The 27,191-nt window shown below is 45.8% G+C and overlaps 1 protein-coding gene across 2 annotated transcripts in view; it reads left to right on the forward strand.

The window, feature by feature from the left end:
* The window catches only part of LOC118366629 (ephrin type-A receptor 3-like), a 195,746-nt gene extending 170,206 nt beyond the window's left edge, over positions 1-25,540 (forward strand). Inside the window, exons 14-18 of one of the 2 annotated variants that reach the window (XM_052493449.1) lie at positions 4,290-4,439; positions 5,051-5,244; positions 18,435-18,593; positions 21,665-21,798; positions 22,604-25,540. In XM_052493449.1, coding sequence (XP_052349409.1) covers positions 4,290-4,439; positions 5,051-5,244; positions 18,435-18,593; positions 21,665-21,749 — 588 coding nt within the window. In that variant the 3' untranslated portion in view covers positions 21,750-21,798; positions 22,604-25,540. The remainder of the gene's footprint in view (positions 1-4,289; positions 4,440-5,050; positions 5,245-18,434; positions 18,594-21,664; positions 21,799-22,603) is intronic. The other variant, XM_052493448.1, reaches the window with a different exon arrangement.
* Positions 25,541-27,191: the final 1,651 nt, after the last annotated feature.

Genomic DNA, 27,191 nt, shown 5'->3' on the forward strand with positions numbered 1-27,191 from the left:
CACACATGCAGGGTACTGAATTAAAGCTACACTCGTTGTGAATCCAGCCAACAAGTCAGATTTTTAAAATGCTTTTCGGCGAAAGCATGAGAAGCTATTATCTGATAGCATGCAACACCCCGAAATACCTGAAGGGGACGTAAACAAAATAATTAGCATAGCCGGCGCTACACAAAACGCAGAAATAAAATATAAAACATCCATTACCTTTGACGATCTTCTTTGTTGGCACTCCTAGATGTCCCATAAACATCACTATTGGGTATTTTTTTCGATTAAATCGGTCCATATATACCCTAAATATCGATCTATGAAAAGTGTGTGATACAGGAAAAAAGGCCGTTTTAAAACGCAACGTCATTTTTTAAAATTAAACAAGTCGACGATAAACTTTCACAAAACACTTCGAAATACTTTTGTAATCCAACTTTAGTTATTAGTAAACATTAATAATCTATCAAATTGATCATGGGGCGATGTGTATTCAATAGCTCCACGTCTTAAAATCATGGTCGGAAATTTCTCTGCCAAAACATCCTGTCGGAGACCGGAAGGAATGGGCTCTCTCTTACTCGTTTGACCAAGAAACAAAGCCCAGGCAATTGACAAGACTGGCGACATCGTGTGGAAGCTGTAGGACTTGCAATCTCAGCCCCATGTAATTTGCTTTCCAATAGACAATACATGCAGGTGGTGGATTGATATTTTTTCCAGATTTTGGTGATCAGTTTTTCTTCCGCTTTTCGATGAAACACACGTTAGAAACGTCAGAGTGTTTTCTATCCACACATACTAATCATATGCATATACTATATTCCTGGCATGACAAGCAGGACGCTGAAATGTTGTGCGATTTTTAACAGAATGTTCGAAAAAGTAGGGGGTAGGCTTAACAGGTTTTAACACTTCGCCAGGTGGTGTCAATTTCAACCCTGTTAACCCCACTAGAATCAGCACTGTAACACTCACAACACTTTTTACCTCAACACCAAGCTTTTAACACCCACACATTTGCTGTGTATCTCTCACTCCCTTTATGTTGCTCTATCTCCCCTTCGCAAGCACTCTCTGTGAATACATGCTGTCCATGAGACAAATCACCTCATATGTCACACACACACGTGCACTAACACACACCGACACACAAACGTCTAGCCTCTCAGCAGTGTGGAGTGGGACAGCCAGCACATAAATAAAATCAGGGTGAGATAACGCCAACATAAATGTTTGTGTTCTCCTGAAGGATCATGGGAAAGGAATGACAAACATAGTAGATAAGTAAAATCAAGAGGGCTTTGTATCCAACCTATCACCATAACAGTGTGTGGTGTGTGTGTGTGGGCGGGGGGGTGACCTTGTGGCCTGACATTAGTATACAATGCTCTAATAACTGCTTTAGACCCCCATCCACTCTACAGTTATGAATCTATCAGACCCAGCAGGCCGTTGTCTCTCCCTCCCTCTTCTGTCAGACCACTATTCTGTTCTGTCAGGCACCCTGTCTGTCTGTGTCTGAGTGGTGTCATACTGTACCTTCATTAGAGGTATAGTCCTTGCTCTCCTGAGGATGTTTATGTACACTCACCAGGGATTCAAGAGACAGAAGTGGATTTATTTATTTGTGTGTGTTTGTGCTCAAGTGTGTGCGTGCGTGCGTGTGTGGTGTGTGTGTGTGTGTGTGTGTGCTCCTGCATGCATGTGTGACATCACTAGGGCCGAACTCCCTGCCATCGAGGACCTCTGTATCAGGCAGTGTCAGAGGATGGCCCGAAAAATTGCTATAGACTCCAGCCATCCAAGCTATAGACTGTTCACTCTGCCACCATCCGGTAAACGATACCGGAGAATCGGCTCTTGGACCAACAGGTCTAAATACCCATAAGACTGATAAATAGTTAATTAACTGGTTACACAGACTATGCTGACCCTATCTTGCACTGACTTTGTGCACACTCACAAGACTATACACTGAGTATACAAAACATTGGGAAAACCTGCTCTTTCCACAACAGACTGACCAGGTGAATCTAGGTGAACGCTATGATCCCTTATTGATGTCACTTGTTAAATCCACTTCAATCAGTGTAGATGAAGGGGAGGAGTCATGTTAAATACGGATTTTTATGCTTCGAGACATGGATTGTGTATGTGTGCCATTCAGAGGGTGAAAGGGCTACACACAAAAATGTAAGTGCCTTTGAACAGGGTTTGGTAGTAGGTGACAGGCTCACTGGTTTGCGTCAAGAACTGCAAAGCTGCTGGGGTTTTCACACTCAACAGTTTCTCGTGTGTATCAAGAATGGTCCACCACCCAAATGACGTCCAGACAGCATTGGAGTCAACATGGGCCAGCATCCCTGTGGAACGTTTTGGACACCTTGTAGAGACCATGCCCCGACGAATTGAGACGGTTGTGAGGGCAAAAGCAGAGGGTGCAACTCAATATTAGGAAGGTGTGCTTAATGTTTCGTATAGCCTAATAAGCAACTAATTCTAAAACACTGAGCAATATTGACATTTTCTAAATGACAAATGACATGATCCTCCGCTGGACTAGATTAAAAAGAATACTGAACCGTCCCTTGACTGAAATGTAAAAAGCATGACCCTCCCCCATTATCCTCCAGGTAACCATGATGTACATGTTGATCCGTCCCTAATTATTATCTATCCTAATGCCTAGTCACTTTACCCTTCCTTTATGTACATATCTACCTCAAATACCTCGTACCCCTGCACCATTGATCTGGTACTGGTACTCCCTATATACAGCTTCATTGTTTTGTTTTGTTAATCTTTTTATTATTATTATTTAACTCTGCATCGTTGCGAAGGTCTCGTTGGGAAGGTCTCGTTGGTAAAGTCTTGTTGGGAAGGTCTCGTTGGTAAAGTCTCGTTGGGAAGGTCTCGTTGGGAAAGTCTCGTTGGGAAAGTCTCATTGGGAAGGTCTCGTTGGTAAAGTCTCGTTGGGAAGGTCTCGTTGGGAAAGTCTCGTTGGGAAGGTCTCGTTGGTAAAGTCTGGTTGGGAAGGTCTCGTTGGGAAGTCTCGTTGGGAAAGTCTTGTTGGGAAGGTCTCGTTGGTAAAGTCTCGTTGGGAAGGTCTCGTTGGGAAAGTCTCATTGGTAAAGTCTCGTTGGGAAGGTCTCGTTGGTAAAGTCTCGTTGGGAAGGTCTCGTTGGGAAAGTCTCGTTGGTAAAGTCTCGTTGGGAAGGTCTCGTTGGTAAAGTTTCTTTGGGAAGGTCTCGTTTGGGAAAGTCTTGTTGGGAAGGTCTCGTTGGGAAAGTCTCGTTGGGAAGGTCTCGTTGGTAAAGTCTCGTTGGTAAAGTCTCGTTGGGAAGGTCTCGTTGGGAAAGTCTCTTTGGTAAAGTCTCGTTGGGAAGGTCTCTGGTAAAGTCTCGTTGGGAAGGTCTCGTTGGTAAAGTCTCTTTGGGAAGGTCTCGCTGGGAAAGTCTCGTTGGAAGGTCTCGTTGGTAAAGTCTCGTTGGGAAGGTCTCGTTGGTAAAGTCTCGTAAGGAAAGTCTCGTTGGGAAGGTCTCGTTGGGATGGTCTTGTTGGTAAAGTATCGTTGGGAAGGTCTCATTGGAAAGTCTCGTTGGGAAGGTCTCGTTGGGAAAGTCTACACCCGTTTTATCTCGGCGTATGAGACAAATAAAATTTGATATGATTTGATTTGTGAGAGCAGAAGTGGTTTGTTTTCTGAGGGCTGTGTGCTTAGAGAGAGCTGGCCAGGAGTTGTGTAACTTGGCCAGGAGGTCGTTAGCTTTGGCCCCTCTCCTCTTTTCTTCTCTCTGCGCTTTTCTTTTCCTCTCCTCTGTTGGCATGACGCAGGCTAAGCCTTGAGTAAGTTCAGCAGCCCCCTGAGGGTAGACACCAAGCAGGAGAAACACAGGGTCAGCCTACAGGCCCCCTGTCTACCTCTCTCTCTACCTTTATTCCTCTATCCCGTTTTCCCTCTCCCCCAGGAGAAAACAGGGGAGATGCAATGCTGGAGGCTTGGGTTAGGACCTAGACCCCTCTACCATCTCTCTTTCCCTCCCTATTTATATCCATTTTCAGGTCAAACATAACCTAAAGCAAGTCATGAAGTTGGCTAAATGTATTTCTCCTCCTATTTCAGGATACCTTGTGATCCATTGTTACTTGAAACAAATGACTTTATCTGTCCTCTCTCTCTCTCTCTCTCTCTCTCTCTCTCTCTCTCTCTCTCTCTCTCTCTCTCTCTCTCTCTCTCTCTCTCTCTCTCTCTCTCTCTCTCTCTCTCTCTCTCTCTCTCTCTCTGTCTCTCTCAGGGAGGTAAGATCCCTATCAGGTGGACAGCTCCAGAGGCTATCTCCTACAGGAAGTTCACCTCGGCCAGCGACGCCTGGAGCTATGGCATCGTGCTCTGGGAAGTGATGTCATATGGGGAGCGGCCTTACTGGGAGATGTCCAATCAGGACGTGAGTACACAGCTGTCGCCAAGAAGACCTAATGAACTTCCTGCTGAGAGAGGAAATGATGCGTAGAGTGACCAGGTGGTGGACCGAGCCTGAGGCCTGATGGCCTGGACAAGGAATACAGCTCTAGCACCAAAGTTGACACACACGCACGCACGCACACACACCCCACAAAAATGCATCATTGTCATTTGAGCACTAGCGCCCAGAGAGAGAGAGAGAGAGAGCAAGAGAGAGAGAGGGAGTGAATTGAGAGGGAGGGCTTCTATTATGAGCAGATGCACAGTCAGCACTTCTGCCAGTACAGTACTGTCTCACTGCCAACTCTCCAACTCCCCTGGACTATAATAACACCTCCATCTCTACCACCCACTGACACACTGTACTACCTCCTCCTATAGACTGTCCTGCTGCACACCTAATTATCTCTCTGGTGCTCTCTCTCCCCCTCTCTCTCACTCTCTTTCTCTCTCTCCAACCCTCTTCTCTCTCTCCCTCTCTATCTCTAACGCTCTCTCTCACGCGCTCTCTCGCGCTCTCTCTCAAGCTCCCTATCTTTCCCCTTCCTCTCTCCCCCTCTCTCTCCCTCTCTATTTCTCACTCTATCCCTCCAGGTTATCAAAGCAGTAGATGAGGGCTACAGACTGCCTCCTCCTATGGACTGTCCTGCTACTCTGTACCAGCTGATGTTGGACTGCTGGCAGAAGGAGAGGAACAACAGACCCAAGTTCGAACAGATCGTCAGCATCCTGGATAAACTCATACGCAACCCTGGGAGCCTGAAGATCACAGCCAACACCTCACCCAGGTACTATAAACATCTACACATCATGCTCTCAACCCTGACCTCTGACCCGTGAACCCTAACCAAACCCTGACAACCAACCCATCATCCAGGTACTATACACAGAGACAGGGTTTTATGGGATATCTTCATTTATCCACCATAAGATCTAAACTTAACAGCTAGCCATACTTTGTTGTTTTAGTGGAAGTCTTTCTCATCCACTCAACCCCCAACTTACAGTTGTACCTCTCTGCTCCTCTCCCAATGCACCTGCCCCCTAAATCACAGCTGCTCCTCTCTGCTCCTCTCCCAAACACCTGCCCCCCTAAATCACAGCTTCTCCTCTCTGCTCCTCTCCCAAACACCTGGCTCTTTCCTCCCCTTAACACCTAATCACTGCATCTGACTCCTTACCCCTCTCCCACGCACCTGGCTCAATACAGATTGACATCGAACATATTCACTCCCCACGCGTTATCCAAGGCATTATGGGTCACGGTACATCCTGCTCATTAGTGACAGCAGTGACAGGAAACACTGTCCTCCACCCTGGGACTTGTTTATCCTTTCCTCGCTTTCAGTTTCTCTATCACACGCTTCCCCTTCTGCTGGCCTTCAATATTACTGACGCTGTCTCTACCTCGCCGTCCAACCCAGGTGCAAGACCTTGGTGGATCTATTAAAGATATAAACAACATTGAATCACATAAGATATCAACCCCATATTATAATAGAGACCTCATAGAAGGTGCTCCTCCACCTCTGTGAATGTGTTAGGACTTGATAGTGGTGTATAGGCCTATAGGGGAGTGTTGTATGTACAGTATTATGGGACAGACCCCTATAGGGGAGATCATTTATTTTGTGTAAGACAGACCCCTATAGGGGAGAGCATTTATTTAGTATGGGGCAGACCCCAATAGGGGAGAGCATTTATTTAGTATGGGGCAGACCCTTATAGGGGAGATCATTTATTTAGTATGGGACAGACCCCTACAGAGGAGAGCATTTATTTAGTATGGGGCAGACCCTTATAGGGGAGATCATTTATTTAGTATGGGACAGACCCCTATAGGGGAGATCATTTATTTTGGATAAGACAGACCCCTATAGGGGAGATCATTTATTTTGTACAAGACAGACCCCTATAGGGGAGATCATTTATTTAGTATGGGACAGACCCCTATAGTGGATATCATTTATTTTGGATAAGACAGACCCCTACAGGGGAGAGCATTTATTTAGTATGGGGCAGACCCTTATAGGGGAGAGCATTTATTTAGTATGGGACAGACCCCTATAGGGGAGAGCAGTATTATCTTTACATTGTTCTCATTATGGACACAAACCAGATTGTATATAGACCCAGTTAGTAGTGACATAGACCACACAGAGGCTGTCATAAACAAACGCTTCCTGTTTCCTGTGTCCAGGACGTTATGAGCAGACTCAATCTGACCCTGCGTGATCAGGCCTCTGAGTACGGACGTTCAACAGGGATGCTTGCCCATATTGACCTCAATGCTTCCCACAGTTGACAGGTGGTGGACCATTCTTGATAAACGCGGTAACCTGTTGAGCATGAAAAACCCAGCAGTGCTGCAGTTCTTGACTCAAACCGGTGCCCCTGGTGCCTACTACCATACCCCGTTCAAAGGCACTATAAATATTTTGTCTTGCCCATTCACCCTCTGAATCACACCCATACAAAATCCGTGTGTCAATTGTTTTAAGGCTTAGAAGTCCTTCTTTAACCTGTCTCCTGCCCTTCATATACACATATACATTGAAGTGGATTTAACAAATGACATCACAAAGCAATCATAGTGTTCACCTGGATTCACCTGGTCAGTCTGTCATTGAAAGAGCACTCAGTGTATTATCCTCTTTCTCTCCCTACACCTCCTGATATTCCTCCTTTCTCTTACTCTCTCCTTTTTACATGCTGTACAACATCCCTTATACTCTTTCCCCTGTTTCTTTTTACATGCTGTACAACATCCCTTATACTCTTTCCCCTGTTTCTTTTTACATGCTATACAACATCCCTTATACTCTTTCCCCTGTTTCTTTTTACATGCTGTACAACATCCCTTATACTCTTTCCCCTGTTTCTTTTTACATGCTGTACAACATCCCTTATACTCTTTCCCCTGTTTCTTTTTACATGCTGTACAACATCCCTTATACTCTTTCCCCTGTTTCTTTTTTTTTACATGCTGTACAACATCCCTTATACTCTTTCCCCTGTTTCTTTTTACATGCTGTACAACATCCCTTATACTCTTTCCCCTGTTTCTTTTTACATGCTGTACAACATCCCTTATACTCTTTCCCCTGTTTCTTTTTACATGCTGTACAACATCCCTTATACTCTTTCCCCTGTTTCTTTTTACATGCTGTACAACATCCCTTATACTCTTTCCCCTGTTTCTTTTTACATGCTGTACAACATCCCTTATACTCTTTCCCCTGTTTCTGTTTTTGTACATGCTATACAACATCCCTTATACTCTTTCCCCTGTTTCTTTTTACATGCTGTACAACATCCCTTATACTCTTTCCCCTGTTTCTTTTTACATGCTGTACAACATCCCTTATACTCTTTCCCCTGTTTCTTTTTACATGCTGTACAACATCCCTTATACTCTTTCCCCTGTTTCTTTTTACATGCTATACAACATCCCTTATACTCTTTCCCCTGTTTCTTTTTACATGCTGTACAACATCCCTTATACTCTTTCCCCTGTTTCTTTTTACATGCTGTACAACATCCCTTATACTCTTTCCCCTGTTTCTTTTTACATGCTGTACAACATCCCTTATACTCTTTCCCCTGTTTCTTTTTACATGCTGTACAACATCCCTTATACTCTTTCCCCTGTTTCTTTTTACATGCTGTACAACATCCCTTATACTCTTTCCCCTGTTTCTTTTTACATGCTGTACAACATCCCTTATACTCTTTCCCCTGTTTCTTTTTACATGCTATACAACATCCCTTATACTCTTTCCCCTGTTTCTTTTTACATGCTGTACAACATCCCTTTTCCCCTGTTTCTTTGCCCCTGTTTCTCTTTTGTTTCTTTTTACATGCTGTACAACATCCCTTATACTCTTTCCCCTGTTTCTTTTTACATGCTGTACAACATCCCTTATACTCTTTCCCCTGTTTCTTTTTACATGCTGTACAACATCCCTTATACTCTTTCCCCTGTTTCTTTTTACATGCTGTACAACATCCCTTATACTCTTTCCCTGTTTCTTTTTACATGCTGTACAACATCCCTTATACTCTTTCCCCTGTTTCTTTTTACATGCTGTACAACATCCCTTATACTCTTTCCCCTGTTTCTTTTTACATGCTGTACAACATCCCTTATACTCTTTCCCCTGTTTCTTTTTACATGCTGTACAACATCCCTTATACTCTTTCCCCTGTTTCTTTTTACATGCTGTACAACATCCCTTATACTCTTTCCCCTGTTTCTTTTTACATGCTGTACAACATCCCTTATACTCTTTCCCCTGTTTCTTTTTTTACATGCTGTTTCTTTTTACAACATCCCTTATACTCTTTCCCCTGTTTCTTTTTACATGCTGTACAACATCCCTTATACTCTTTCCCCTGTTTCTTTTTACATGCTGTACAACATCCCTTATACTCTTTCCCCTGTTTCTTTTTACATGCTGTACAACATCCCTTATACTCTTTCCCCTGTTTCTTTTTACATGCTGTACAACATCCCTTATACTCTTTCCCCTGTTTCTTTTTACATGCTGTACAACATCCCTTATACTCTTTCCCCTGTTTCTTTTTACATGCTGTACAACATCCCTTATACTCTTTCCCCGGTTTCTTTTTACATGCTGTACAACATCCCTTATACTCTTTCCCTGTTTCTTTTTACATGCTGTACAACATCCCTTATACTCTTTCCCCTGTTTCTTTTTTTTACATGCTGTACAACATCCCTTATACTCTTTCCCCTGTTTCTTTTTACATGCTGTACAACATCCCTTATACTCTTTCCCCTGTTTCTTTTTACATGCTGTACAACATCCCTTATACTCTTTCCCCTGTTTCTTTTTACATGCTGTACAACATCCCTTATACTCTTTCCCCTGTTTCTTTTTACATGCTATACAACATCCCTTATACTCTTTCCCCTGTTTCTTTTTACATGCTGTACAACATCCCTTATACTCTTTCCCCTGTTTCTTTTTACATGCTGTACAACATCCCTTATACTCTTTCCCCTGTTTCTTTTTACATGCTGTACAACATCCCTTATACTCTTTCCCCTGTTTCTTTTTACATGCTGTACAACATCCCTTATACTCTTTCCCCTGTTTCTTTTTACATGCTGTACAACATCCCTTATACTCTTTCCCCTGTTTCTTTTTACATGCTGTACAACATCCCTTATACTCTTTCCCCTGTTTCTTTTTACATGCTGTACAACATCCCTTATACTCTTTCCCCTGTTTCTTTTTACATGCTGTACAACATCCCTTATACTCTTTCCCCTGTTTCTTTTTACATGCTGTACAACATCCCTTATACTCTTTCCCCTGTTTCTGTTTTTTACATGCTGTACAACATCCCTTTTTACATGCTGTATACTCTTTCCCCTGTTTCTTTTTACATGCTGTACAACATCCCTTATACTCTTTCCCCTGTTTCTTTTTACATGCTGTACAACATCCCTTATACTCTTTCCCCTGTTTCTTTTTACATGCTGTACAACATCCCTTATACTCTTTCCCCTGTTTCTTTTTACATGCTGTACAACATCCCTTATACTCTTTCCCCTGTTTCTTTTTACATGCTATACAACATCCCTTATACTCTTTCCCCTGTTTCTTTTTACATGCTGTACAACATCCCTTATACTCTTTCCCCTGTTTCTTTTTTTTTACATGCTGTACAACATCCCTTATACTCTTTCCCCTGTTTCTTTTTACATGCTGTACAACATCCCTTATACTCTTTCCCCTGTTTCTTTTTACATGCTGTACAACATCCCTTATACTCTTTCCCTGTTTCTTTTTACATGCTGTACAACATCCCTAATACTCTTTTCCCTGTTTCTTTTTACATGCTGTACAACATCCCTTATACTCTTTCCCCTGTTTATTTGTACATGCTGTACAACATCCCTTATACTCTTTCCCCAGTTTCTTTTTACATGCTGTACAACATCCCTTATACTCTTTCCCCTGTTTCTTTTTACATGCTGTACAACATCCCTTATACTCTTTCCCCTGTTTCTTTTTACATGCTATACAACATCCCTTATACTCTTTCCCCTGTTTCTTTTTACATGCTGTACAACATCCCTTATACTCTTTCCCCTGTTTCTTTTTACATGCTATACAACATCCCTTATACTCTTTCCCCTGTTTAACAGAGGAGATGGAGGGAGGCTGGAGCTGTAACAGGGGAGAGAGGGAGGGAGGCTGGAGCTTTAACAGGGGAGAGAGGGAGGGAGGCTGGAGCTGTAACAGGGGAGAGAGGGAGGGAGGATGGAGCTGTAACAGGGGAGAGGGAGGGAGGCTGGAGCTGTAACAGGGGAGAGAGGGAGGGAGGATGGAGCTGTAACAGGGGAGAGGGAGGGAGGCTGGAGCTGTAACAGGGGAGAGATGGAGGGAGGCTGGAGCTGGAAAAGGGGAGAGATGGAGGGAGGCTGGAGCGGTAACAGGGGAGAGATGGAGGGAGGCTGGAGCTGTAACAGGGGAGAGATGGAGGGAGGCTGGAGCTGTAACAGGGGAGAGGGAGGGAGGCTGGAGCTGTAAAAGTGGAGAGAGGGAGGGAGGCTGGAGTGGTAACAGGGGAGAGATGGAGGGAGGCTGGAGCTGTAACAGGGGAGAGGGAGGGAGGCTGGAGCTGTAAAAGGGGAGAGATGGAGGGAGGCTGGAGCTGTAACAGGGGAGGGAGGGAGGATGGAGCTGTAACAGGGGAGAGGGAGGGAGGCTGGAGCGGTAACAGGGGAGAGGGAGGGAGGCTGGAGCTGGAACAGGGGAGAGATGGAGGGAGGCTGGAGCTGTAACAGGGGAGAGATGGAGGGAGGCTGGAGCTGCAAAAGGGGAGAGAGGGAGGGAGGCTGGAGCTGTAACAGGGGAGGGAGGGAGGATGGAGCTGTAACAGGAGAGAGGGAGGGAGGCTGGAGCTGTAACAGGGGAGAGGGAGGGAGGCTGGAGCTGTAAAAGGGGAGAGATGGAGGGAGGCTGGAGCTGTAACAGGGGAGGGAGGGAGGATGGAGCTGTAACAGGGGAGAGGGAGGGAGGCTGGAGCGGTAACAGGGGAGAGGGAGGGAGGCTGGAGCTGGAACAGGGGAGAGATGGAGGGAGGCTGGAGCTGTAACAGGGGAGATGGAGGGAGGCTGGAGCGGTAACAGGGGAGAGATGGAGGGAGGCTGGAGCTGTAACAGGGGAGAGATGGAGGGAGGCTGGAGCTGTAAAAGGGGAGAGAGGGAGGGAGGCTGGAGCTGTAACAGGTGAGAGATGGAGGGAGGCTGGAGCGGTAACAGGGGAGAGATGGAGGGAGGCTGGAGCTGTAAAAGGGGAGAGAGGGAGGGAGGCTGGAGCTGTAACAGGGGACAGGGAGGGAGGCTGGACCTGGAACAGGGGAGAGAGGGAGGGAGGCTGGAGCTGTAACAAGGGAGGGAGGGAGGATGGAGCTGTAACAGGGGAGAGAGGGACGGAGGCTGGAGCTGTAACAGGGGAGAGGGAGGGAGGCTGGAGCTGGAAAAGGGGAGAGAGGGAGGGAGGCTGGAGCTGTAACAGGGGACAGGGAGGGAGGCTGGACCTGGAACAGGGGAGAGAGGGAGGGAGGCTGGAGCTGTAACAGGGGAGGGAGGGAGGATGGAGCTGTAACAGGGGAGAGAGGGACGGAGGCTGGAGCTGTAACAGGGGAGAGGGAGGGAGGCTGGAGCTCGAAAAGGGGAGAGAGGGAGGATGGAGCTGTAACAGGGGAGAGAGGGACGGAGGCTGGAGCTGTAACAGGGGAGAGATGGAGGGAGGCTGGAGCTGTAACAGGGGAGAGAGGGACGGAGGCTGGAGCTGTAACAGGGGAGAGATGGAGGGAGGCTGGAGCTGTAACAGGGGAGAGAGGGACGGAGGCTGGAGCTGTAACAGGGGAGAGGGAGGGAGGATGGAGCTGTTACAGGGGAGAGGGAGGGAGGATGGAGCTGTAACAGGGGAGAGATGGAGGGAGGCTGGAGCTGTTACAGGGGAGAGGGAGGGAGGATGGAGCTGTAACAGGGGAGAGAGGGATGGAGGCTGGAGCTGTTACAGGGGAGAGGGAGGGAGGATGGAGCTGTAACAGGGGAGAGATGGAGGGAGGCTGGAGCTGTTACAGGGGAGAGGGAGGGAGGATGGAGCTGTAACAGGGGAGAGAGGGAGGTAGGCTGGAGCTGGAACAGGGGAGAGAGGGAGGAAGGCTGGAGCTGTGACAGGAGAGAAGGAGGGAGGATGGAGCTGTAACAGGGGAGAGAGGGAGGGAGGCTGGAGCTGGAACAGGGGAGACAGGGAGGGAGTCTGGAGCTGTAATAGTGGAGCGAGGGAGGGAGACTGGAGCTGGATCAGGGGAGAGAGGGAGGGAGGCTGGAGCTGTAACAGAGGAGAGAGGGAGGGAGGCTGGAGCTTGAACAGGGGAGAGAGGAAGGGAGGCTGGAGCTGGAACAGGGGAGAGAGGGGGGGAGGCTGGAGCTGGAACAGGCGAGAGAGGGAGGGAGGCTGGAGCTGGAACAGGGGAGAGGGAGGGAGGCACTGGGTTGGTGGATCAGACTGGTATTATGGAGACGTCGGCGCTCATAACGTTGACTAATGGTTTGTTAAGAAAGTGAAAATGGGTCCCTGGGAGTTTGCATGTAATTTTCCTGATTGGCTTTTAACACTGGGCTGAGCGCAGGGCGAGAGGGGTGGGAGGGGGAGAGACAGAGGACAAGGTAATTTATGAGAGTGTGTGTGTGTGTGTGTGTGTGTGTGTGTGTGTGTGTGTGTGTGTGTGTGTGTGTGTGTGTGTGTGTGTGTGTGTGTGTGTGTGTGTGTGTGTGTGTGTGTGTGTGTGTGTGTGTGTGTGTGTGTGTGTGTGTGTGTGCGTGCCACTATACCAAAGGAGCAGCTGTGTTCGGCCTCACACACCTAATATGTCTCTGGGCTACCCTGACTAATGGAGATCCCAATCCCCCACGGGCCCAGATCAAAGCCGTGGCTAGAGTACGCTGTCTGGGGACCTGGGGTGAGAGTTTGAGTCTATGGGGTGAAAGGGAGAGAATCTTAGTGCAGGTGTACCTTAACAGGCCAAGGGCGAGTGTTGAGAGGGCTTGAATACAGGGTGTCCGAGCCGAGTAGGAGAGAAGATATGAGAAGAGGGGGGTTTGGGATTTGGGTTTGATGAGTATGAGCTTTGAGGGCTTTTGAGAGGGGCCTGAGGCCTCATTTATCATCTATGCTTACATTTCTTACAAAATTCTGGTGTACGTGGTGATTCTATGATTTGCGTGCTCAATAAATTATTGGGATTTATCAAACTGTCGCACGCAACATGTTTTTTATTGATAAATCAGAGCCCTTCTGACCTCTACAACCTCTCCTGGAAAACAAAAAAGCCTTCATTTGCTGTAGAGGTGTGGCAGAATGTTTTCATCTTTTACAGTGATTTTTTCTAACATAAAAAGCATGTGCCATAGCGAGTGCCAAACACTGGCCGCCATTCTACATGTTTGATTGTCTATTTTAAACAATTTAAAAGTACATTTTACAGCCCACACTTCTATGCAAAAGACTTGGTTCATCATTTTGTTCATTTTGTTAGTCAGTACATGATTGTGTTTCTATCTCCTGTCTTGGAATAGGCTTAAATACGGTAGGCTACATAATCATGTCGCGCTCCTATCTTACAGCAGTACTGCAGCCTAGGCCTACCCATACTGGAGAGGGCAGCCGTAGTCAACAGGCGGACCGCAGTCTGGATCTGGTCCCAGAACGGGGTTAATACTGACTGTGGGTCAGTTGGGCTTTCAATTTATTCCGGTTGAGAGTTGTAATAGTAGAATACACAAGGTGCAATTTCGAAATTTGGCAGTGCATGGGCAGGTTCCCTCTTGTTATGCCATTCACTAAATAATCTTAGAGAACTATTTATAATCTGTCAGAAATGTCCAGTTGATCAAGTAGCCCATGTTATCAAGATAGGTAAAATAGGCTAAGCAGCTATCTGAATCTTGTAGTTATTTATCATGGCCAGATTATGTGCCCATTGGGGCCTCGACCCCCAGGGGGCCCCATTGATTTTGTTGACTCACTCTGGTATCATATGAACACACATAAGACATTGCAAAATGTGTAGGAAATTAGCTTTAAATCTACAAAATGTTCTCTCTGCCCCATATCAAAATGTGTAGAATTGCAGAAAATTTGTTTAAAAACTTCACCATTTTCTTTCCGCCAACAAGAGGGGTGTGAACAGTTTAGGGTCGCATGTATCTATCCAGACCTATGCTACCTAGGACATGTGTGTGACCGGACCTTCTCAAATAGTAGTTGAGTACCCCTCGTATAGGCTACCGCCGGTCTATTTATTTTTGAGCATGCTTGTCTGTTGTAAGAGTGATGGATAAATAGTAGCCTAATATTTGTTGTGTAGTGGGAATAAACCAGTGATGTCAGAAAATCTGATTATGAGTTAGGTCCACATCATAGAAGTCAAAGAAACATAGGTTACATGCTGCTATTTCATTTCCTTACCAACGGCAAATGCATCAATTTTATCATTAGGTTACGTTTGAATGTTTTTATTAGCGTACCATTATGAGAATTCCCTTGGTGAAACGCCTCCATTTCCCCCCAAATAACAATATTTGCTTGTAATACAATTCTCCAACCACTAGAAGATGTGCGTAAGCCAAGGTCTGAGATCTGTGTGGAGATACGCTCACTTTCCCGTCAAGTTCACATTTGATAAATAACAACCTTTGCATGAAAAGTGACTTGTGTGCGTATGCACCTTTGGTAAATGAGGCCCCTTGTAAAAGGGAAGTGGGGAAAGGTAGGTGTTGAAAAAGGGATGAGCGAAGAGGGGAAAAGGGGAGAGGCAGATGGCCAGATGGAGAGAGGAATGGAGGGGAGGAGGGCTGAGGGGTAGACTCTGGGAGAAACCCTGCAGAGCCATTTGAGTTCCCCTCACAGTGAGACCTGCATTCCTCTCTTCTCCTCCTCTCCTGTCCTCCACCAATCTGCCCAGATGTCAACCTCTCCCCCACTCCCCCGCCTCCTCATCCCCATATCCTTATCTCCTCCTCTTTTTCTCTCCCTCTCTCCCTCTGCTCCTCTGAGAGCCTTAAAAACATGATACTACACAGCAGTGGTCTTTCAGAGGTCAGTGGAAAACAGACAACGAGAGAAAACGGAAAGAAAAAGGAGGAGAGATAAAACGACAGGGACGGTAGAATTTAGCTTTGCTTTCTCACCTCCTTGCTTTTTTTTCCATTATATGGAGAATTCTCTATTTTCTCAATCCTGCCGTAGGTAATATGATGCTTACACAGGGGTTTAAGATACCAACTACTCTCCATGATAACTAGCATGTTCTTTTTGTCCCCCTCCTTGTCTCTCGTCCCCCGTTCTCTTCCTCTACCGCAGCAGAAAGTAAAGAATTAAACCACCAAACAGAATCACACAGAGGGAAGATAAGGTCGTCTATAGTTTACCTCTATACTGACACCATGACAGTTTTGGAGGCAGAGGACAGAACTTTGCAGATCGATAGTCTCCTCATACGTGACTGATGGTTTAATCAGGGAGCTGTGTGTGTGTTTGTTTGACTCGTTCCCTCCCTTCATGCCTCTCTCCTCTCTTATCTCTTCTGCCCGGTTGGCCCTTAGCTGTCAGACAGGCCTCTGATGATCAGGAAGAGATTCAATCACATACAGTCGCTTGGCTCTCCTTTTCCTTTGGCACTTCTTTCTCTATCCTCTTCTGCTTGTTCTAGCTCAAACTAGCTCTTGCTGTCCCCATGGTGAGCTGTCTGTCTGGTTGGCTGCTTAGTTGGGTCACTATGTTCCAGACAGACTGTCTCTCTTACTGCTTTGTTTACTTCCTTAAGTTAGCCTACTGAAATGAGTCATGGCAAAAAGATGTTCTAGAACCGTCTAGTAGCCTTACCTGTCCCATCACACACCGTCACAGAGCCAACACACACACCTCCGCACGACCCACAACGCAAATTCACGTGCTGTGATGTAGATGTGTGTCATTATATATAATACACTCAGCCTTAGTGTGGACTTGACTTCCTGCTATTATGGTTTGTTTATACTACTATAAATATATGTCTTTATGGGAATACCAAGCTGGTTTCCTGTCCTGTGTTGGCTTGTATTCCCTAGGCTGTTTGCCTGTGTGTGTGATCAGGTGATATGGTCCCAGTCGTTTGTTTTCTGACTCACTGGCTGATTTGACACACACATGTACATGCACACATAAACACGAGCACACACTCCAGAGTGACGCAGTGGTCTAAGGCACTGCATCTCAGTGCAAGAGGAGTCACTACAGTCCCTGGTTTGACTCCAGGCTGTATCACATCTGGCCGTGATTGGGAGTCCCATTGGGCGGCGCACAATTGGCCCAGCGTCATCTGGGTTTGGCCGGGATAGGCCGTCATTGTAAATAAGAATTTGTTCTTAACTGACTTGCCTAGTTCTGAATGGCTCTGACACAACACCCATCATTGTTGAGTATGAGTCAGGGTTGTTGTTGATGAGGCCTGAGTTGGTCTGACCTGCCCTGACCCTGCCTCATAGGGAGGTGGACTTGTTGATTTGGATGTTGATCGGATATGACTATAGCAACAGCTGCTGTGCCTGGTGTCCACTAAACAAAATACAAAACAACATAAGGCTATTGGCTCAGGAGATGTGGGGAATGTCTCCTGGTCTGGTTTTGGTTTAACAGACGTTTGTTTGCCTGTCTATGTGGCCGGCTGGCCGGAGTGAACATGGTCAGGGTTATGGACAGACTCACAGACAGTCCTCTCTGCCTGACTCTTCATCTACAGATCTTAATTTGACCAGTTTCTCTCAGCAGGAAAATCATCCTGCAGCAACAGGAGATTATAAATATTATGTGTATGTCATTCATGGACATTTTTGTCGGGGTCGATACATTTTTCGTTATGGCAAATCAAGTTTGGCATTTTAAAGTGGAAATTACCCAAACGTTAGAAGCCTTTTTAAAACCTTGAATAAACTATGATTTGCATTTTCTGCTGTGCAGAAAAATTTGCTCCAACAACAGAGTGATCAAATTAAGATATTACATCTGTACATCACTCTATCATCCAATCGTTCTTTCCTCTCCTCTCTCCTTTCTCCTTCCCTCTCCTGTCACTCAAATCTCTCAGCCATGAAATACTATTCGTACTGCAAATGATTGTTAATGGAACAGCATGAATTGTGATTTGATTTAATTATGTTATTCAGTTTATAATCTGATTAAGGTTGCACTATTGCGAATTCTAGTATTTTTAAGATAAAATATTAATGTAATTATATGAACATTTATGCTTGTTTTGTTATATAATCATATTGTTAAGAGATTTCACTTCTAAAACATAAATATAGAATCTACACTGTATGGTTTTCATTTGACTTAAAGCCTGTCCAACATACATGTTTGGAGCTATATTGACTTAATTCCCTAGAAACAGTGCAAACAGTCATATTGGAAAATCATCAGACAAGTCTGTATGACAAAGTTAACATTACATTTTGTGTGTGGCTTTCCTTCCACTTGGGAGAGCTTGTCCATAACGCACAGCAACGGAACGGGTTTGTGGGTAGTTCCTTCTCTCCACAGGTATTTCCTGATGGGGAGACCTGTGGTGCGTGTGTGTGTGTGTATGTGTGTGTGTGCATGGGGAAATGTGATTTACAGCCTTTTGTTTTCGCTCTGTGCAGCATGTTGTTTTATACTCTTGTTTTCTGGATAATAACCTTTACTCTGGGCAGGCAGACAGAGATGTCAGCTGAGAGGAGGGGGAGAGGAAGTAGGGATGGTATTATTTATGTTCTAAGGCTGACCAGCTCTCTGTGGGGACTGTACTGTGTCCCATGTCACCCCACTCATCACGAGTAGTTCAGGCATGGCCACTGTTCCAACGGCTAACCCCCCCCCCCCTCTCCCCTGATTCCCCCTTCTCCCAGGCCAGCCAACCTGCTCCTGGACAGGAGTAGTTCCGAGGTGGTTCAGTCATTGGGAACAATGGGGGATTGGCTGGACAACGTGAGGACTCTGCCCTGTAAGGAGGCCTTCTCTGGGGTCAGCTACAGCTCCTGTGACACCCTGCCCAAGACCTCCGCAGAGTAAGACTGCTTCTTATGACGCTCTGTAGTAACACTCATACTCACACTTACAGGGCTCACTGAACACTTGATGACGAACCAATGGTCAATTTGAATTTCCGTTTTTTTGGCTTGTCCAACAAGCAAACAAAATGTAAGTTGTTGTGTAACATGGTTTAAGTTTGTATTTGAATGTGATCTAATATTTGAAGAGATATGGAAATGCCAAGACATTTTTGTGTCTGAGTGCAACAGGCTTAAAACATGACTTTTCCCTTAGAAAGTCTCTCATGCCACAGCAACCCAGATTTAATACACCTCACACGCACCCCACCCCCACTGAGATGCCATCATGTTTACAATCTGCTCCCATTACTTGAAGGCACCGCTGTGGGTCTAATCTGTTAACCATGGACGGCAGCATTTGATTGTAATCTATAATGACAGAGCTTTAGCCACGCTCACTGGTACACACACACACACACACACACACACACACACACACACACACACACACACACACACACACACACGCACACACGCACACACACACACACACACACACACACACACACACACACACACACACACACACACACACACACACACACACACAGTGTGAGAGAGAGAGAGAGAGAGAGAGAGAGAGAGAGAGAGAGAGAGAGAGAGAGAGTGAGTGATAGTTAGAGAGAGAGAGAGAAAGACTCTCTAAGCTCCAGTTCTGACAGGATCTACAGCCTGTGAACAGCTTTAGTAGAGTGGATCTGGCAGAATCTACGATCACAACCCCCATGCTCCCCCATCTCCCCCGTGCTCCCCCATCTCCCCCATGCAACTCATAACAACCTCTCTCTCTAATAATAAACCTCCATTTGGGCTCCCGGCTCCTCCATGATGCTCATATAGGCTTCATGGGAAATGCAGTGATTTGGCCCGCTGGAGGCCTTCTCTCCTTCCCTCCCTCTCTCTCAGCAGAGGATATGGCCTTTGCAGACCTGCTGTTGTGTTAATTGACGAGGTATTTGACAGTGTAAATAATTTGACAGTCATAATCAGGCTGATCAAAGCGGAGGTCTCTGTCTCTCTAACCCTCTGGGCTCGACAGTGACTACAAAGCCTAACAAAAGGCCCAGGCAGTAATTACCACGTTGCCTTTTGTTCTGATGTCAATATAAATAATGAAATGCAAATAGCGTATGAAATTCCCTCCTCACTATGGCCTAGTTTAATTGCCTGAGAGAGAGCCTGATCTGTCCAACAGAACAATGCCTTTTAAGGAGAGAGGACTCTCTTTTGCTCTCGCTCTCTCTCCTCTCGCGCTCTCTCTCCCCTCTCGCTCTCCTCCTCTTTCTTTCTCTTTCTCTTTCTCTTTCGCTCTCTCTCTCTCTCTCTCTCTCTCTCTCTCTCTCTCTCTCTCTCTCTCTCTCTCTCTCTCTCTCTCTCTCTATCTCTCTCTCTCTCTCTCTCTCTCTCTCTCTCTCTCTCTCTCTCTCTCTCTCTCTCTCTCTCTCTCTCTCTCTCTCTACTCTACTCTCTCTCTCTATCTCTCTCTCTCCTACTCTACTCTCTCTCTCGTGCTTTCTCTCTCTTTTTTGCATTTTTCTCCGAGCATTTAATCAATGAATTCATGTCATCAATGAAGGAATCCTTTTAACCAATTACTACGGAGGCACAAAAAGGCTTGCTTTGCAGACTCAGTAGAAAACCATGTACAGTATTGATGGAAAACATCACAGATGAACTGTAAAGCCTACACATGGTTTCTGATAACAAGATCATTCTACGGCATCTCTGTAGAATTTAACTGGATAAAAGCATTAATAGGATCATAAGATTTTTTAATCCTCTGAGGGTACAGTCCTGACACACAGACAGACCAGTCCCGGACCGGAGGATATATCAGTCTATTGATTAGTAGTGTCTTAATCCAGTTCTTTATATTCAGCAGGAAACTACCCACCCACGCTCTGACTGACCTCTGTTTGTCTGCCAGACTAATCAAACCCTCATACCGCTCCTCAATCCACTGACACATCACGCTTATATACACTCTTAGAAAAAAGGGTTCTTTGGCTGTCCTCCTCTGTTGATAGGGTTCTACATCGAACCGAAACGGGTTCTACCTGGAACCAAAAGGATTCTACCTGGAACCAAAGGGGTTCTACCTGGAATCAAAAATGGATCTTCAAAGGGTTATCCTATGGGGACAGCCAAAAACCCCTTTAGGTTCTAGATAACACATTTTATTCTAAGATCAAATCAAATCAAACTTTATTTGTCACATGCGCTGAATACAACATTTCCCTTACTGGGAAATGCTTACTTACAAGCCCTTAACTAACAGTGCAGTTCAAGAAGAGTAAAGAAAATATTTACTAAAGTAAAAAATAATAATATGTAACACAATTAAATAACAATAACGAGGGTATATATAGGGTGTACCGGTTCCGAGTCAATGTGCGGGGGTACAGGTTAGTCGAGTGTAGCTACTGATCAATTGACAAAGATGTGGGTTTAAAACTAAGGTTCTGGTAGTTCTGAGGCCGGGTGGTCTGAGGCATCAGACTTCCTCTCCCGTTTTCTTTACTGCCTCACTTCTATTGACACACAGCAGCAGGAATGAAGCCTCTGTGTGCTCTCATAGTGAAGAGCCTCTTCAGAGTTCTACATGAGACAGTCCTTTCTGTCTGACGAACAGGAAGCTGCTCACTGTAAACACTTCCAACATATCCATTATGGTTCTCATTGGTCATGTGGAATATAGCGGTCAGGAGTTTGGGCCCTGGTCTACTTAAACCTGATAGATGATGAGCTCCACTTTAATACACTTCAAAATGGAAGGGACAAAACGCAGTCATTTGTTTTTATCCATTTTATTGTATGAGTCATTCACTGCTTTTTAAATGTATGTCATACTTTGTGTTCATGTTTTATGCAGTTTATTTATTTGATTTATGTTTTGATTTGTAACATGTTGTTCATGGTGTTAACGCTGTGTACCCATACTCCTTTTTGAGAGACTGTTGCCAGTATGGCTGTGTGAACTTATATTCACATTCCCTGGCCCTGCGTCCTGCCTGTCTGTACTGTAGAATCTGTCTGACGGAGGTCCAGCACCACGTCACAGCAGCCACCTGCCCAGAGTGGGAGCCTTCAATGGGGATCACCACCCTCTAACCCCCCCCCCCCTCCTCCTCCTCCCTTCAAACTCCAGAGACAACGGATGGTGGGTGGACTGCAGTACACTGTCTGGCTGCCCTCCAAACTAGAACCCCCTGCTTGCATTCAAATAACTTTATAAGGACATTTCATGTGTTCTTTCATGTGCACCCTACAGACTAGCAGAGAAGCCTGTTGCACTAAAACTGAAGCTCAATGTGAAACCAAAGCTACATTATGTTAACTGAGTGGGTTTGAGCTCTGCTGTTTCTAACTCCGATCTGCTTCACTAATATGCTTCTATAACAACAGTCACCTACAGAAGCAGAGATGAAGGTGTCTTGTCCACTGCTGGACCTAATATCACCATGCTGCTACATACAGTCCACTAGATGAAACATAACACAGTCTCTTAAGTTGTGTGTCTTTATAAAATGATGTGTGTAACCCATACTGTGTGCCGATGTTGTGACAAAGCATGCCGTGACCTATCTGTACCAGTGCGGGTCCCTTCCAAAGACACACACGCGCACGTACACACGCACACGCACACACACACACACACGTACACACGCACACACACACACACGCACACACACACACACACACACACACACACACACACACACACACACACACACACACACACACACACACACACACACACACACACACACACACACACACACACACACACACACACACACAAAAACACCACTTCAGACTGGGAAATGTGGTCCAAAGGCCAGCGGAAGGGGGGGGGGATGGGCATCACTGACGGCATGCCATTAATGTCACTGTCTTACACTGAAGCACTTACTCTCTCTTTCTTGCTCATTCTCTCTCTCTCTCCCTCCTCTCTCTTTCTACAGGGACCTAAAGAAGGTTGGTGTGACTATCGTCGGCCCCCAGAAGAACATTGTGAGCAGCATCAAAGCACTAGAGAGCCACAGTAAGAACGCCCCTGTCCCAGTGTAACTCGACCGAGCCACTAGAGACTGGCTGTCTGGCTGACTGGCTGCCCTCTGGGCCCCGTTCCAATCTGAATGAAACCCCTCTGGGCCCTGTTCCAATCTGAATAAAGCCCCTCTGGGCGACGTTCCATTCTGAATGAAGCCCCTCTGGGCTCCGTTCCAATATGATTTAAAGCGTCTCCCCTTCAGACCTCTGTGAACGTTTCAATGACGTTCCTTCCACAAGGGAGGCTTCCCTTTGCGAGGGGTAGTGATGGGGAGAGGAGGGCCTCATTGGATTAGAACAGCCCTCTGATCTCTCGAACATACAGGAAGGAAGTCCCAAACTAAAGGAGGAAGTAGACACTCCACACAAATGCTGAGATGCCTTACTCAGAACAGGAGAGGAGAGGAGAGAACCTGGCCTTGGACCTTGGGGCATGGCGATAAAGGGCTGGTGCTGGGATTGGATAACGTGGGACAGCAGGGCCCTTTGTGTGACCTATAGTGGTAAGGGGCTCGTTGAGAACTGATCCAATCGTGATCCTGTGGACTTGACTGACAACTCTTTAACTCTGGAGAGGGGGACATTAAATGCCTTGAGTAGAATAATGCAGTCAGCAGGAGCAATTCACTCACATCAACCTGGAGCAGACAGAAGCAGACCTGGAGATTCATTCATGAACTTTGAGACGCTGGACTCCCACCACTGAAGACCCCACTCACTCTCACAAAGAAGGACTGATACCACTCTGTGTGTCTGTGTGTCTGTGAGTGTGTGCTCCTGTGTTACTCAAGAGAAAGTCAGCTTGAGAAAGATATTATTATAAGCCAACCCATTGGATGGGCACCCAGACTACAAGAAGCTATGTTTCCCCTAGCTAATAGCCTACAGTCTGAAAACAGTTGATGTCAAACAGAAAGCAATAATCACAACAATCAGTTTATCACTTTGATCAACCAGAACCAATGAGACTCACACAGTTTGTCTGATGGTTCACAGGACATATCAGACCACATACAGAACTGTAATTAACTGCCACAAGTCTGCTTATTATACCGTAGGTAATGATACATCACTCCAAGCTTCCTTATTCCTACCCCTAGTGTGAAATCTCAGTATGTGTTATTCATTCAAACTAAAGCAGGATAGAGAGAAAAGGAGAGATCGAGAGAGAGAGAGGTAGAAGTAGAGAGAGATGTGGAGGGAGAGAGGAATAGAGAAGGAAATGCAGAGAGAGACAGACAGACAGACAGACAGACAGACAGACAGACAGACAGACAGACAGACAGACAGACAGACAGACAGACAGACAGACAGACAGAGAGAGAGAGAGAGAGAATACCTTGCAACCGACTACTCCAGAGCATATTCTGCTCTGTAAGGTAGATAGATGACACTCAATGACCCCGAGCTCTTTTAATGCCTTCTTCCAGCAGCGGTGGAGATCTCACAACTCACTGGAAACAACGAGTGTGTGAGTGTTATACATCTCTGGAGCAGACAATGATTCTCTCTGGAAACAACGAGTGTGTGAGTGTTATACATCTCTGGAGCAGACAATGATTCTCTCTGGAAACAACGAGTGTGTGAGTGTTATACATCTCTGGAGCAGACAATGATTCTCTCTGGAAACAACGAGTGTGTGAGTGTTATACATCTCTGGAGCAGACAATGATTCTCTCTGGAAACAACGAGTGTGTGAGTGTTATACATCTCTGGAGCAGACAATGATTCTCTCTGGAAACAACGAGTGTGTGAGTGTTATACATCTCTGGAGCAGACAATGATTCTCTCTGGAAACAATGTGTGTGTGAGTGTTATACATCTCTGGAGCAGACAATGATTCTCTCTGGAAACAACGAGTGTGTGAGTGTTATACATCTCTGGAGCAGACAATGATTCTCTCTGGAAACAACGTGTGTGTGAGTGTTATACATCTCTGGAGCAGACAATGATTCTCTCTGGAAACAACGAGTGTGTGAGTGTTATACATCTCTGGAGCAGACAATGATTCTCTCTGGAAACAACGAGTGTGTGAGTGTTATACATCTCTGGAGCAGACAATGATTCTCTCTGGAAACAACGAGTGTGTGAGTGTTATACATCTCTGGAGCAGACAATGATTCTCTCTGATCTGAACAATGTTGCGTGTGGATGCGTGATAGCACCCCCGTCTGTCCCCTGCCCGCCTGTTGCCCTTAGCTGCTGTTGTATGTTCTATTAGCATGTACATATGTAAACAACCATGTAACTATAGCTACTAGCAGGACAGTCCCCTTCCATAGCCATCCCTTTGTACAAATGGTTCTATGTATAAAAGAATGAACAAAAATATCTGTGCAACATTTTGAAAAGGCAAAAATTATTTGTATTATATTTGATGTTATTTTGTCTTATATTTGTTTTTTACATTAAAAAAAGCAATTATAATAACCTATTATTTATTTGTTAACATATACAGTGCATAAGTGTAGTGTTTTGTTTGTAGCAGACAGTAGGTTATAACATGGTTCTGTGACAGCGTCGTCAATGTTTTCTGTTTTCTTTATAATCATGGACATTTGGAAGAGCAATACTGTTAACCACCCCCTCCCTACTCTTTTAGCTTTCTTTAGATGAACGTGTGTGCGTGTGTATGTGTGTGCATGCAAGCGTGTGTGTGTTTCTCTGTGCGTGCGTGTGAGTGTCTCTGTGCGTGCGTGTGTGTGTGTGTGCTTGTGCAAATGTAAAAGGCCTTGTCTACTAATGTTAAATGATTTGTAGTGGAAACATTTATATTTTTATAATAAACATTCTTAAAATATTTTTGGAAAAATTAATGCAGATAAACTTGCCCCTATGATTCTTTCTGGTATTTTACAGCTTTGGGACAACATAACAAGGCACTAACTTAGCCCTCTCCTGTCTCTACCAGACATCTGGTCTCCAGCTCTCCTCTCTACTCCCCACAGAGCTTCTGTTGTCAATCCCTGTTCTTCTGCTCTGAATCAGAATCCATGTTCAGGGCCACTTCCAATAAGGTCTTTCATATAGAGTAGAGCAGCCCGACGTAGTTAGCAGGTAGATTTATTGTGTGATTTTAATGCAGCTGATCTTACAGGGTTCCAGAGTGGGTCAGTGTCTGGGGGGATGTCTGGGGGCTGACTGATCTCTCGCGCGTGTGCGTGTGCGCGCGTGTGTGTGTGTGTGTATGATGGTGACTGATGGTCTCTCTGCTCTCCCCTGGAAGCCTGACACTCTCCAGATGTGAGGAGCAAGGGAGAGATGGAGAAGAGGAGCGAGGGAGAGATGGAGAAGAGGAGCGAGGGAGAGATGGAGAAGAGGAGCGAGGGAGAGATGGAGAAGAGGAGCGAGGGAGAGATGGAGAAGAGGAGCGAGGGAGAGATGGAGAAGAGGAGTGAGGGAGAGATGGAGAAGAGGAGAAGAGGAGCGAGGGAGAGATGGATAAGAGGAGCGAGGGAGAGATGGAGAAGAGGAGAAGAGGAGCGAGGGGAAAGGGATAAAGGAGAGGAAAGGGGTGAGCTGGACATTGCCCCCTAGTCAGGGAATGATGAATACATTATGTTACACATTGTTGTTCCAATTTGTTCTTTACTGTGAACTAAAACCCCTGAGCTCCTGGGAACAAGAACTGACCGGGGAAAGATGGAGGGGAGGAGCAAGGGAGAAGACTGGAGAGAGAGGGAGATGAACTAGCAGCTGCAGGAGGACAGGAGACAGACAGGTGGTGAGAGATAGGAGAACAGGACAGGAGGTGTCTGCATCAGTCCCCTTGTAAAAGTGAGAGGCCAGTAGAACACAGTGTTAAGCTAACACAGTCAGGCAGGGAGGTTAACAGGGCCTATTTATCACCCGCTGTCTAACTCTGCTCACCTGGCAGAATCAGGCCCAGAAAGCATTTCTCCACTTGGGGAACAGGGTTGAGGATACATTTTTTTTAAACTATTTATTTAACCTTTATTTAACTAGGCAAATCAGTTGTTTTACAATGACAGCCTACCTCGGCCAAACCCTCCCATAACCAAACCCTCCCACTGAGGTGCAGTGCCTTAGACCGCTGCGCCACTCAGGAGCAAAGAAAGCATGTTTCTGCTTCGTAAATATCTGTTCTGAGTACAACACTGTAATGTCTGTATCATATTTTGAATTGTAAACCCCAAACCCTCTCTTTTCAATCTCTTACTAACTCTTCCACCATCATTTCTTCCCCCTATCATACCCCCTCCTCCCAACCTTGGACCCTATCCCCTCTACCCTGTGGAGCAAACCCTATCTTCCCCTCTCCTCCAACTCTTCTACCATGGACCCCTTCAACCCCCTTTACTTCATGACATGGACTCAACCCTTTTCTCGTTTCTCTCCCTATCTGTCACAGTAAAAAGTCTCCAGCTGTGTGCAGCTGCAGTGCGGGGCGTGACACCAGCTTGGAAAGACATTGGCTCTGTCATGTGTACTTGGCCAGGGATGCATGCTGGGAGGATGTCATCCATATACACACGTTAC

This window comes from Oncorhynchus keta, chromosome 34 (genome assembly GCF_023373465.1).
Source record: "Oncorhynchus keta strain PuntledgeMale-10-30-2019 chromosome 34, Oket_V2, whole genome shotgun sequence".
Lineage (NCBI taxonomy): Eukaryota > Metazoa > Chordata > Actinopteri > Salmoniformes > Salmonidae > Oncorhynchus > Oncorhynchus keta.